The sequence below is a fragment of the Oryctolagus cuniculus genome, chromosome 15 (genome assembly GCF_051225735.1).
Source record: "Oryctolagus cuniculus isolate XC-2025 breed Fujian yellow rabbit chromosome 15, ASM5122573v1, whole genome shotgun sequence".
NCBI classification, from domain to species: domain Eukaryota; kingdom Metazoa; phylum Chordata; class Mammalia; order Lagomorpha; family Leporidae; genus Oryctolagus; species Oryctolagus cuniculus.
In genome coordinates, this window is record NC_142881.1 from 8,658,750 (window position 1) to 8,672,675 (window position 13,926).

General features: G+C 58.4%; 1 protein-coding gene across 1 annotated transcript in view; it reads right to left on the reverse strand.

The window, feature by feature from the left end:
* BTBD16 (BTB domain containing 16) overlaps positions 1–13,926 on the reverse strand; it is a 50,325-nt gene that overhangs the window by 30,383 nt on the left and 6,016 nt on the right. The window contains exons 5-10 of the mRNA XM_089313878.1: positions 8,965–9,038; positions 7,860–8,003; positions 5,801–5,890; positions 4,436–4,550; positions 2,288–2,357; positions 667–797 (exon numbers count right to left, since the gene is read on the reverse strand). Of these exons, the coding sequence (XP_089170004.1) occupies positions 667–797; positions 2,288–2,357; positions 4,436–4,550; positions 5,801–5,890; positions 7,860–8,003; positions 8,965–9,038 (624 nt within the window). The remainder of the gene's footprint in view (positions 1–666; positions 798–2,287; positions 2,358–4,435; positions 4,551–5,800; positions 5,891–7,859; positions 8,004–8,964; positions 9,039–13,926) is intronic.

Below are 13,926 nucleotides of genomic sequence, written 5' to 3' on the forward strand. Positions count from 1 at the left end.
TGCCTCATGGTGCAGGAGATGGGGAAGGCAGATCAAGAGCCAATGGCCCTGGGCTCGAGGTGTGGTTGGAAGGGCTCGGAGGAGGACACTGAGTCAGAGACCCTGCAGTGGTCCCAGTGAGGTCGCGGGAGACTGGCCTCAGGCTGGGGCTGGTGCTCAGAGGAGGAGAGCCTCGCAGAGAGGGGCTCAGCGTGGAAGCAGAGCCGGCCTCATGGCTGCCGTGAGGTCACAGTGGCGCAGCGAAGGGCGGGGGGCGAGAGCATTCGAGCGGGCGTGGAATGTCTGGGTCTAGAACTGCTTGGTGAGGACTGGGGCTAAGCAGAGGAACCGACTGGGGCGGGGGGGGGGGGGGCTTTTTCCCCTGCCTCTCTCTTTCCCAAAACAATGGATTAGAAACAGTCGTAGGCCATACAGTCTTGGGTTTTCTCACCCAGGTGGGTAATGAGACAGGAGGCACCCAGAGGGTCCCTGCAGAGGGGGAGCATGAAGGGAGCCTCTGCCCCAGGGCATGCACGGGACCCCAGGCTGCGGGCCACGCTGTCCATCCGAGGACAGGATGTGGCCACGTGCAGCAGGGTGTGACTGCAGCCCTGTGAGCCCCTCCCTTCCTGAAATGCCCCCATCTCTGCCCCCCCGCAGGGGAGCGCCCCCAGAACCGGCTCTGACCTGGGCGACTTCAGCACCTTGTGCAGCAGCTCCTGTGGGATTTTCCTGAGGTGGACCTGCATCCCCACCAGAGGGACCAAGTTCATTTCCAGCCACTTCTCGCAGGCAGTGGTGAGCTGCTCCTCCTTGTACTGGGGGGAAAAGGGGGAGGGGAGGGGACACCGGATGAGGAATCCCTGAACTGGCAGCACCCTCTGCTGGCCGGCCACGAAGCCACGCCAGGTGTGCGCCTGGGGAGGGAGCCCCACGCGGCAGATGTGCACCGGCAGTAGTGACCGTGACTGAAATGCTGCCCCGGTCACTGCAGTGCTGTGGGGTCAGCTCACTGTTACCCCGACTTCACCACCGGAGAAACGGAGGCTCTGGGCTTCTCGTTCTTGCCTGGGGTCACACACAAGCAGCAAAGCTGGGCACAGACCCAGGTGGCCTGACCACGGACTGTGGGTGCTACACTGCCAGGGCTACAGTCAGTGACTGACCACAGAAGGGCCCTGGGCATAGGCGGCTGAGGTTCTTATGTGCACATACATTAAGAGTGAGAATTAGGGCCAGGTGTCCGACACAGAAGTTAGGCAGCCACTCGGGACACCCACATTCCCTATCAGAGCGCCTGGGTTTGAGTCCTGCTCTGCTCCTTATTCCAGGTCTTGCTAATGCGCACCCCTGGGGACAGTGGGTGACAGTGGCTTAAGTAGTTGGGCCCCTGCCACCCATGTTGCAGACCTGGATTGGACTCCCTGCTGCTGGCTTCTGCCTGGTCCAGGCCCAGCTGTGGTGGGCATTTGGGAAGGGAACCAGTAGATGGGAGATCTCTCATTGTCTTTGTCTTTCTGTCTTTCACATAGAATAAATAGAAGTATATTTAAGGACAGGGCAAGTGGGAAAGGCTCCCTGGAGCAGGGGACCTTGACAGATCTTCGCACACTTTGCACATCTCAGGGCCCGGGGCCTTTGAGGGGACAAAGCGCTGCTGAGAAGCTGACCGGCACGCAAAGGCACCGCGGAGAGCGACTTTCTGACCCCAGGGAGGGGAGGAGGGCTCACGTGGCTGCTTTGACAAACAGGCAGGGAAGGTCCTTCTAGGTGATAAGAGCGCATGCGCTGGAATGTTCCACGTTGTGAGTGCCCCTCCGGGCCCCTGGGCGGCCTCACAGAGGGAGCTGGAGTCCGGAGGCCTGAGCTGTGGGCCCAGCACGGCTGCTCACTGCCCTCTGATAATGAAAGCTGCCTTGTTATTTATTCCCAGCTGGATCCAGGGTCAAGATTGCCCGGTCCAGGGAAATCATCCTGGAAAGTTTTTGTTTTTTGATGAGAAAGGCTGGGCTGCCCTCCCAGGAGCCCAGGTGCCCAGGATTAAGGTCTTCCTACATTCTGGTGTTAAAGCACCCACTTAATTTATTCTAACACATGTGTTCCCTTGGCCAGCTAAAGCGCGCTCGGTCCTCGAGTCTGTGCCTTTACGTAGATTCTTTCGGAGATGGGCCTCATGGGAGAATCCCAGAGTCCGCGGTGCTCTGGGAGGGGCCCCGGGCCCTGCCAGGCTGCTCTCACCTCTCGTGGGAGAATCCCAGAGTCCGCGGTGCTCTGGGAGGGGCCCCGGGCCCTGCCAGGCTGCTCTCACCTTGCAGCCGGCCAGGTAGAAGTTCTTGATGCTGCTTGACGTGAGTCCGTTCATCATGATGGCCACACACCTGTGGGGAGAGACCTGCTGCAGCTGGTGGCCCTCCGGGCTGTCCCCAGAGGAGCGGGCAGCTTCAGGGAGCTTCGTTCAGCTCCAGGATGGCAGGGAGACCTCCAGAGGGAAGGAAGGGAGACTTGTGTGCTGAGAGACGTTGGGCCAGACCAGCAAGGTCTCACACAAAGAGCTCTGGGCTAAGAGATGAGGCCAGAAAGGATAAAGTAACCTTGGCAGCAGGCAGCAGCGCTGCGGCTCAGAGCAAAGCGGCTCAGCTGCCTACTCGGGGCTTCCTCTCAGCCAGTGTGGCCCCTGGCTGTGCCTGCGCACCGCTCCCTGTACAGACCATCGGGGCACTGGAGGGGACTCCAGCCCTGGCCCCTCTGCACACATACGGATGCAAAGAGCAACTTCCGGATGAAAATTGCGGTCCTTTCTCGTGACCGGGCCTTGCGTACTTGACTCACTCACTCCTTAAGGACAGGTTTATCGTGCCAGGCCCCAGGCGAGGCCTTTGGTATGCAAACAAGGCTGAGGGGCCTGGGGCAGGAGGTGACACATGTGATGTACATGTATAGACCGATTCCCACATTGTGGAGGCCATGGGCCTGGGGCTGCTCGCAGGCCGGTTATCTGCAGACCCGGGCCTGGGCCCATCAGCCTCAGGCAGGCCCAGGCCTGCTCATCCAGACACGGTGGATGCACAGTTCAGACCTCAGTGGCCATCTGGACAATTTTATCATGAGTGGGAGTTCAGCTGAGGCGACCTCTAGGGTCTCCTCCAGCCCCTGGCACCCCTCCCCCACACCCCAACCCTCACCAACCATACCATCAACCTGGCCTGTGCAGGAGGAACAAGAGACAAAGTGACCATCTCATCTGAGCAAAGCAGAGACCACAGTGTTGGGGTGCAGATTCTGGGGCTTCTGGACCTTGCTACTTGGAAGTGGTGAAGCCTGATGCAAGATACACAGCCCTCCAAGCTTCTGTTTCAGTCCTGCCCCCTACAGCGGCAGAGCGGATGGACAGAGGGGATCCCTGCAAAGAGCTGGAAGAGCAGCTAACTAGCCAGTGCTCCATCTCTAAGCCCCTGGTGCCAACACCCCGAGTGCCCAGCGGAGTCCCGGGAAGGGGACAGGACAAATGCTATGAACTTGGCTTTACAGGGGCAACCACGAAGGTTCATGGCAAATGGGGCAGCTTACTGCAGCTGGGCCCTGACCCTCCTCTCGGGCTCTGGGTTGCTCTTGACTCTGCAGGCAAAGTTCAGTGGCGCCGGAGACTCTTACCTTCTCAGAGCACTGCCGTGGCTGCCTGGACACAGGCAGAGGCACAGAGACCATCACTCCCTCATGATGTCCACACCCACCAGCTCTCCAGCTGTCCAGGGCCCAGGTAACTCTGGTTGGGATGAGGATGCTTTCCCATCTGGTACCAGCCCACCTTGGTGCCTCCAGGTCCCCCAGGGTGGGGTCCCCCAGGACAACCCAGATCTGAATGCCTGGGAGAAAGGCTGTGTCTCCAAATGGGCAGGCGTGGTTGCAATCAATTTTGATTTTGATCTTTGTGTTTTCCTCTCTCCCCGGAGATCTGCAATGGCCACGTGCAACAACAGAAACACTGTGTCTGAAAGGAGTGGGGGAAGAGAACAGACAGAGTGGGGAAAGTCGACTTCCTCCCCATGGCCAATTGCTATGCGTGTACTCTGTGGAGAGAGGAATTGTTAGCCAAAGATAAAAAGCAGTGAAATCGGTAGGCCAGCCTGGTAGGAGGGCTGCCTGGAAGTCACTTTGTGCACCTGCTAAACCTCCCGCAGTGGTAAAGGTGCCGCACTTGCATGCCATTTCTGTGAGCCAGTCCTTTGGCTACAGGAGCACACTGCTGATTTCTGCAAAGGGGGCACTGCTCCACGATGCACTGAGAACACGCTTGTGTAGATCACGGCCTCGAATCCTTTTCAAGTTCAAAGCTGTGCTTAGCTCAAAGGGATCCCAGTGTCTCAGCCAAGCGGAGAGAGACGTTCTGTGCCGTAGGCCAGGAAGAGCCCTCCTGGTTTTGCCCAGTGCCGGGCCCGGCCCCTCCCCATCTCCTTACCTTTGAAACAGGTGGCTGAACTGGAGGATGTGAGCGGAAGCCAACACCCCCAGCACGTCGTTCAAGTCGATCTCCACCTCGCTCAGGTACAGGTGCTTCAGAGCCGTGGCAAAGGCTGGACAGGCAGCAGCGGAGACAGCGGTCAGCTGGGGCTCTGCACACCTGGACACCACCCTCAGCCCCCACTCCTGCTGCAGAGACACTGTGGGTGGCCAGAGACACTGTGTAGACAGCATCCAGGCTGTGACGAGCCAGCTTCCAGCCCTGCCACAGGACTTGAGATGAAGCCGAAGCCAGCTGAGCCCCTGCTGAACAAACGCCCCTTTGTCCCTGTCCTGAGTCTCAGCCTTGAGGTCCTCTCCTAACCTGGGGTCTGTTGCCTGTGCAGGAATGGGACAGTGGGCAGTGGGCAAGTAGGCGTGTTTTTCTCTGACACCTACACGTAAGTAGCTTAGAGCAGATTTTCTATTTCATCTAATCCTTGAAAAACAGTCAAAGACGCTGGAAAGAGCTGGGAGAGTCTGATAGTTCAGGGGCTGGACTGCCCTGGTGAGGGCCCAGAGGGGCTGAGCTTTTCCCAAGTCCTCTGTGGTCCCCGCGCAGAGCTGTGCAGCTGTCACAGAGTGCTCAGAGGACGCTGGCTGAGGCTGGTCGCTTCCTGACCCACGCTGTCCTAAGCCCACGCTGTCACAGGATGTCACGCACACTGCATTCACACGCAAGTCTGTTCCTGAAAGGGGTGGGGAGGTGAGCCCCAGGAGCGGCCTGGGGAAGCCAGCAGGGCTCCTGGGCAGGGAGGAGAGGGTCAGATGCTGGCCAGGAGCAAGGGTGGACCTGAGGGCTTCCCTGGCTGGTGTGACCATGGACAGTGCGGCTCCATTGTTGCTGGATCTGTCTGAGAAGCCTCCTCAGCTTCCCGCCACTCGCACGCCCCTCGCGTCCCACCTCCTGCCGTGGCTCCGAGTCGGCCCAGCCCTCGCGTCCCTTCTCTCTTTGCACTGTTCTGGCATCTTCGCTCAGGAAGCACCGGACACTGCATCACTTATTTGTGTTTTGTTTGTGATCTGTTTGTTCGTTTTTAAATCTGAGAGGACCGTTGGTTCAAAGACACTCTCAGAACATGAAGGCAAGTACTAGGCCGGCGCCGTGGCTCAATAGGCTAACCCTCCGCCTTGCGGCGCTGGCACACCAGGTTCTAGTCCAGGTCAGGGCACCGGATTCTGTCCTGGTTGCCCCTCTTCCAGGCCAGCTCTCTGCTGTGGCCAGGGAGTGCAGTGGAGGATGGCCCAAGTGCTTGGGCCCTGCACCCCATGGGAGACCAGGAGAAGCACCTGGCTCCTGGCTTCGGATCAGCAAGTACGTTACCGACTCTAGTGACGGCTGGGTCATTGATCTTCAGGTAAATGGTCATCCTCTTAATCGGGGACCTCTCTTTGATCTTCCTGGGCGATTGATCTGGCAAAGGAAACCAGGTAAGGCCGCATGGACGGCGGGGTGGCCACAGCCAGGGGAATGTCGGAGGCTCGCGTGGCCCCCCACACAACTCCTTCTTGCTATTGAGCTTCTCTGGTGGCTGCATTTTAAAAATAATTATTTATTTTGAAACAGTGTAATACTCATGGAAGTTGCAACAATAATACTGAGTTCTGTGGACCTCTGCCCAGCTTCCCCTACTAATCTTATATGGCACCATGTGCTGTCAAAACTGGGAAACAGATGCTCACTGATCTACAACCTTAAAATTAACTAATTAATAAATATTGTAGCTATTTATTCCCAGCACTCATCCCCCTCTCCGGCTCCTGTCTCTCAAGAGGCCGTGAACAGTTTGAGAGGAGGGAGTGGGCCTCGGCCGTTCCTGCACCCGTCACCGGGGCAGGTCAGGCATGAGGTGGGCGGGCTGAGGACGAATGTGGGACTGGGGCACCCGCCCAGCGGCTCTTGACACCTCGCCACGAATAGGTCTACACACTGGGGAGGCTGCCACTGAGGAAGGACAGACGGGGCCCCGCCCACTCACCGCTGTGCACCTTGGGCACAGAGGCCACAGCCCCACACCCTTCCCGCCCCTCTGCTCGCTGTCCCCTCAGCTCAAGTGACCCCTCGTGCAAGGCAGCACCCCACCCACCCCTAGCTTTTATTCTTCCGGCAGACTAGAGGCACGGTGGCTGCCGTCACACCCCATGTCTGTGGGGTGTGAGCTACTGGGCAGGTGCACGGCACACACTGCCGCTGGGGAGGAGTGGGCTGGAAGCTTGGATCCCATCATTGCGAGCTCAAGGCCCCAGGAATGAAAACAGACAAGAGTGGGAGCCAAACACATGTCTCACTTCCCAACCGCAAAGACCGGAGAGCAAGGCGACAACAGGCTCCTCGGGCTCCCCTCGCCAGCCTTGAGCGCTGGGCACCATTCAGGCTCTCACTCAGCAAGTGGTCATCCCGCACCTGCTGAGGGCCGGCTTTCATTGTCCTCCCAGGCACACCTGCAGGGTCACTTTGTGCACGCCACAGGCTACCCGTCACCCCCACGCAGGGAGACAACCAGACAGTGCACCCGGTGCCTGGCAAGGAGCAGGCAGCAGGAGGTGGCCGTCAGCACCAGAGCGCTCGGGCCATCCCTCAGGCTTCTGTGCTACTGGCTCTGCCTGTCTGTCCCCCACCCTGGACTGGCTCCTTGCACGAAGCCCAGCTTAAGCTAAGCACACAACATCTCCTGAAGGAAGGAGGGAGGGTTCTCAAGTCGGAGCAGGCAGAAGACAGAGAAGTTCCACATCACCCCCAGGGCAGGCAAACCCCAAAATTGGGCAGGAAAGGAATAATTCGACCTCTGAGGTTTTCCGAACCCAAGGTTGTTGGTTTGTGTTTAAGGAGAGCTGCCGTTGTAGAGCTTCCGACCTTCCCCGGACGTCAAGGCTGCGTGGTAAGAACGACTTTCCCATTTCATAGCTGAGGAAGTCAAGGTTGGGTCACGTGGTGAGCCTTGCCCTCCACCGCCAGAGTGGTCAAGGTCTTCAAAGAGGGAACCAAGCGCCACGTCTTGGGGTCAGGCGGCAGGCGCCATGCCTCGGGGAGAGGGGTCAGGAGGCAGGCGCCACATCTCAGGGTCAGGCAACAGGTGCCATGTTTTGGGGTCAGGTGACAGGCACCATGTCTCGGGGTCAGGAGGCAGGCGCCATGTCTCAGGGGTCAGGAGGCAGGTGCCACGACTCAGGGTCAGGCGACAGGAGCCACGTCTCGGGGTCAGGCGACAGGAGCCACGTCTCGGGGTCAGGAGGCAGGTGCCACATCTCAGGGGTGAGGTGACAGGCACCACGTCTCAGGGGTCAGGAGGCAGGCGCCACGACTCAGGGTCAGGAGACAGGCACCACATCTTGGGGGTCAGGTGACAGTGCCACATCTCGGGGTCAGGTGACAGGCCCCGTACCATGCAGAATCCTCTCCACGTCCTTCGCGGAGCTTCCTGTGCCTTGGGCCAGGGCCGCCAAGTACAGCTTGGTCAAGGTCTCCGACTGGGAAAGCTGGGACCGATGGAGATCCCACTTGGAGCCCATGCACTCGAGAACCACATCTGGGGAGAGAGAGCAGAGCTGAGCGGCTGCTGGATGAGGTCCCGCCCCCAGATGCACCCCCCCCCTCCCTGGTTCAGTCGTGGCTGTCAGGCAGGGCATATGGGCGAGCGGCTCCCTGAGGCATTCAGGAAGAGAACGATGAAGTGTGGGCTCCAGGGCTCTGGCACAGGCTCCTACAGGTGCATGGGAGCCATGCACTCAGCAGAGCTGCTGAGCTCAGAGGCGAGCGGGCTGCCCATGGCTAAGGCGTGGAAGGGCAGGAACACTGGTGGGGAACCTCCTCCTGTCTCCCTCCCTCCATCACAGCGCTTCTCAGACTCAGCACTGGAGCTGAGCGCTCCACAGCTGGGCTGGTGGAGTAGCATCCCTGGCCTCTGTCTTCCGGAAGGTGCCAGGAGCGCTCCACTCCCCGGCTGTGACAAGCACAGACGTCCCCAGACATTGCCACGTGTCCCCTGGGGAGCCGCGGACTTCTCGGAATCAAGCCGAGCTGACAGGTGAGACTCCCCCGGCCTCCCCCGGGAAGGGGGCGGACGCTGACTTCAGACAGCCCGTGGTGGGTAGGGTTGGCCCGGGCAGACTCCTCCGGGGACTCCACCATTTTCCGGCTGGACGAACCAAACATGAGTCTCGGTCCTACTTCAGAAAAGTCCCCTTGGACAGGCGCAGATGTGGATGTCTGCACCGTGAGGGCTTAGCGCCCAAAGGGACAGAGGATGGCTTCCTGGGCCCGGGGTGCTCCAATGCGAAGGCTACTGACATCAGCACCTGCAAATGTGTCTGCAAGGCTGGGCTTCACCCCCTGTGTGCTTGGCAAACAGTTACGCATTTACAACGGGTGAGAACTGCAACTTCCGGGTGAGTGACCCGGCCGATGGGCTGGCTTCCTTCCATAAAGACCACGAAGATACCCCGACATCAGAACCATTCTGGTGTCATCCATGGGTGACCAAAACTCACCTGGCTCCCTGCTCTGGATGGACTTGTTCTTGCAATTCTCAGTGAAAAAATCCTGGATTTGAGAAAAGCATAACCTCAAGAGAAAACACAAACAAAAAAGGAGGCATTAACGACCTTTTTCGCCCATTCTAGCGCAAGTGGCCAGAAGCCCCCTTCATGAGCCCTATCGCTGCTCACCCTTTGGGGCTCAGCCTTTGCTGATTTGATCGACAGTGGGAGGATGACTGGCTCACCGCATGGCCCCTGTTTGCAGGCTGTGTGTGGGCTACACCTGGCTGTCTGAGTGACACCTCCTTTGGTGAGAGTTTAAAACAACAGCATGGGGCCGGTGCCGCTGTGGCTCACTTGGCTAATCCTCTGCCTGCAGCACCGGCACCCTGGGTTCTAGTCCTGCTCGGGGTGCTGGATTCTGTCCCGGTTGCTCCTCTTCCAGGCCAGCTCTCTGCTGTGGCCCTGGGAAGGCAGTGGGGGATGGCCCAAGTGCTTGGGCCCCGCACCCGCATGGGAGACCAGGAGAAGTACCTGGTTCCTGGCTTCAGATCAGCGCAGTGTGCCAGCTGTAGCGGCCATCTGGGAGGTGAACCAATGGAAAAAGGAAGACCTTTCTCTGTGTCTCTTTCACTGTCTAACTCTGCCTGTCAACAAAACAAACCAAACCAACAGCATGGAGTAGACACACATACCTGCTGGAGAACAGAGCAGAAGGTTCTGCTCATTTGTGGGCCATAAGCACAGCAAGAATTTTGTTTAGAGTCACACAGTCCCCAGTCTCAGCAGGTCCAAAAGCTAAACTCAGGATCTACCCGGACCCCCAAACCCAACTCCTCCTCCTGGAACCCTGGTGGCGAAGACACCACCAGTCTTCAGCTGCCCACCCATCTGTGTCCCACTGAGCATGGTCACGTCTGGTCACTCGCCTACACTGGGCAAATACTTTTGACGCCGTCCGTCTCTGCCCGATTGCTCGCCCTTCATCCCCTCTCCCCAGTCTCTGCCCAGTCACCTTGCCATTAGCCCTGCTCCCCCTGGGTGCACGCCCCCTACAAAAGGCAAATCTGACCTCACCTCTCTCCCGCTGAGGATCCCCCCGTGTCTCCCCAGAGCTTCTGAGGGACCCAGGCTCCTGCTGGTCTCTGCTGCCTCCCGCTCAGGGCTCCCCCTCCACCGTCTTCATCAGTCCAACCGCAGGCTGCCGCTGCCAAACTTTTGGACTCACGCCTCCGTCTGTCTAAATGCTGTCCTCCTGGTCTCTGCTCTAGGAGAGCTCCTATGCATCTCTCAGAACAAGCTGAGCTGTGGCTTTCCCTGGGGAGCTGGGCCAGTGGCCCTTCCCTGCCCACCCCGGCGCGACCCCCATTAAAACTCCTCCTGAAGCATCTTATGGCTGTCCATTGACTGGTGCATCCCTTGCTGCCCCCCACCCCTGAGCCTGGGCCATGTGGGGGGCGGGGCTCAGTCGACACCCATGGCATGACCGGTTGATAAAGAGATAAGAGGCTTTCCCACAGCGCGATGCACTCGTCCTGGTGCACGAGGGAATTAAACTCTGAGTCTCATATTCACAGCTTGGACAGTCGTCCCAAGAGAGCCAACCTGGCGACCCCAACAGGTCTGGATAACGTAGTGTTGACTTTGCCACACTAGATGCCAAGGATCCCAGCAGCCCTCAGGGCCACAGTACATGCAGACAGCTTGGGAGGGGCGGAGCCTGTGTCCCGAATAATACTGACCATGTGCTGCCCTTTGCAAGGGGTGAGGATGGCTACAAGTGACTCAGCCCCAGGAAGGCGCGGGGAGCTGGGTTTGTTTGCTCAACAGGAGATGTGGACCTGACCCAAGCCACCCCCGCTCCCTCCCTCAACCCCCTGCCTGCTTGGGTGACACTTCTGGGAAGAGCTGGTCAGGGTCAAGGGTTCAGACCGTGAGCTCAAAATGGAGCAACGGACTTTGGAAAAGATGGGGCGACGCCCACACAAACAGCACGGTCATCGGCTGAGCTCAGCGACGCCGGGCGACAGAGGTGACTGCACGTCCTCCTCCCGATGGCTGCCGGTCAAGGTGAACCACACAGCTCAGCAGACTCCGGGCTGGGCTCACTTTAGGACCATTGGGAAAACACGGAATAAACAGCATCCAGGAGCTGTTCTCTTCGCTGTTTGGGACAAAACGGCCTGAGATAAAGTAGCGGGGAATGAGCTGTTGGGGGGCTCCCCGCCCCAAGTCATGGCCTGTGCTGGAGAAAGGAGGGAGGGAAGGGGACACCCCCTGCATTTCTGGGGACATACGGGCTTCTGGGGCAAGCTATCCAAAGGCTTTGGCTTGATGCCTTGAACATGCAAAAGTTCTGTTTGACCAACTGAGGAGACCAACAGGCTTGGGGCCAGATCCCAGTCCTTCCACTTTCCGCCACGTGACCTTGGACCACGTTCTCACGTGGCGGCTGTCGGGTGTCAGGAGGAGGGCGAGAGCGGCTGGCCTGCATCCCTGCTCTGAGCGTGTGTGCGGTCCACACGTGCCCTGGTGTTCCTGCTGTAGCATGGAGCCTTTCGCCAGTCCTGCTCTGTCCAGACGTCTGGGGTCCCTTCTCGACACCCTCGCCTCTCTGCAGGACCACCTCAGAATGAACCTGCACCGCAGGCAGGACGGGAGAAAACATCAGGCAGTGCCCCAGCCGAGGATCAGGGAGGGATGCAGCCTCCAGGGTAGCTGGAAAAGAAGTTAGCATGTGTTCTCTCAGACCACACTCTGGGCCCCAGGCCTGCGGGATCTGTTGCGGTGTGAACAGGATTTGTCTTCCTCAACTTGTGCAGGCACTTCCTCCCCAAAGTTTTATGTTACTGGTTAACTGCGCAATGTTAATGGTTGATGACTTAAGGTGGAGACTTTATCCAGTTCTGAGCTCCGAATGTGGGCCTTGGGGAGAGACTGCGTTGGGTGAGGTTGCCTGGGTGGTGGCCCGGGACGGACTCTCGATGCGCTTACTAGGAGAGACCATACAGAGGGTAGGGGATGGTGCGCTCCCGTCCCTCTGCTCCCTGGCTTGTCTCATGGTCTACCCTCTGCACACACTCTAATTCGTCAGATACCGTCCACTGGGGGCACCTGACTTCGGACTGTGAGCCTCCAACATGAAACCTTCTCCCTCCTAACAAGCTCCTGGCAGCTATCTTAGTTGCAGTAGCGAGAGTCTCTGCCGCTTTCCACCCAGAGCAACCCTTCCCTGAACTGATACAGGTTGGTCTGCTCCAGTCAAGGCGGACAGCGCCCCCTGGTGGGAGAAGCAGCAGCATCACCTACAAGGCCGGCGCAGAGCCTTGAGCAGGGCCTGGGGATACAGGGGTGGGTGTGGAATGGAACAAATCCAGACCCACAGCAACCCTGGGCTGTCTTCTGAGCATCCCCTGATGCCCAGAGGGACAGTGTGTTACCAGGAATAAGACTCCTCTGTTATTACCTAAATGAAATAATTTATCTTATCTGTCAAAGTAAAATACTGGGGGCCGGCGCTGTGGCGTAGCGGGTAAAGCCACCACCTGCAGTGTCAGCATCCCATATGGGCATCAGTTAGAGTCCTGGCTGCTCCATTTCCTATCTAGCTCCCTGCTATGGCCTGGGAAAGCAGTAGAGGATGGCCCAACTCACTGGGCCTCTGCACCCACATAGGAGGCCCGGAAGAAGCTCCTGGCTCCTGGCTTTGGATCAGCACAGCTCCGGCCATTGCGGCCAATTGGGGAGTGAACCAGAGGATAGAAGACCTCTCTCTCTCTGTCTGCCTCTCCTTCTCTAATTCTGATTTTCAAATAAATACATACATTTTTTGAAAATGTAAAATATAAATAAAGTTTTTGTATCCAAGAGGTTTCTTAAAATCACATGGGATAAGAGCTGATTGATAATACAAAGGAAACACAATCTGTGTTTCTCAGAGAAAGCAGGTCCCTCCCACGCTGCCCCAGTGGCCCCGGTCCTCCCCACTCTGTGTCCACACCTTTGCTCTTAGGACTGCAAAGTCAAGTGTGGCCGAGTGACTGTCTTGGCTATGGCACATGGATGTGACTTGGCAGGTTTAGAAGGTGCCTGTGCAACGGAGCTGCCCTCCTGCTCTCTGTTGATTCCATGATGAGCACATGCCCAGGCTAGCCCACTCTCTCAGAAGGAGAAGGAGAGGCCCAGGCTATTCCACTGTCTCAGAGAGAGGAGGAGAGGCTCCCGGAACAGAGCCCGGGTGCCACTGTGGAACCGAGCCTGGAACAGCTGCCTGCCCAGTCCCTCCTGGTGTCAGCTCCTGTGACCCCGGTTGCCCTGCGCCACAGTGGAGGTGGGCGCATTTGCAAAGCTACCCCCAGGAAGACAACAGCCAGCCAGGTTCCCTGCAGCTGCCGTGTTGGAGGCAGGTGCTAAGAAGCAAAGTGAAGCACGCAGTTGTTGGCTGGCAGAGCGCACATTAACCCACCCAGGAATTGGTGACTAAAACTGCTGCTCGGGGGATGCAGATAAAAGCACTCGCTATGGAGCACCGGCTGTGAGCCAGGAACAGGGCTCAGCATTTTCAATACCCTGTCCGACTTAATGCTTAAGGTAACCATTGCACAGACAGGAAACTGAGGCTTAACGAGGCTTAGCTGGTAGCTAGAGGGCACAGAGCCAGCAGGTGGTGGAGAGGGGATGCCAGCTCTGATGGGCTGCTTCGAGCAGTCCTAATGACCCGACCATCTGCCAGTCTCCTCCAGTTTCCGCACCCACCCCCAGCTTATCTCAGCGATTCCACAACCAACCCTGGAGAACTTCACCCCTGCTTCCCAGCCCGCCCCCCATCAGTCTGGGGTCACTTTGCTCTATTGCCAGGCCCAGACACAGTGCCTTCTCCCCAGCCTGGCCCTGGACCTGAGGAACTGGGCACCAGAGCAGTGGCGGCCAGTGGCTCTAGGGAGGGAGGATTTCGCCACTTGTTCAGCAAGCATC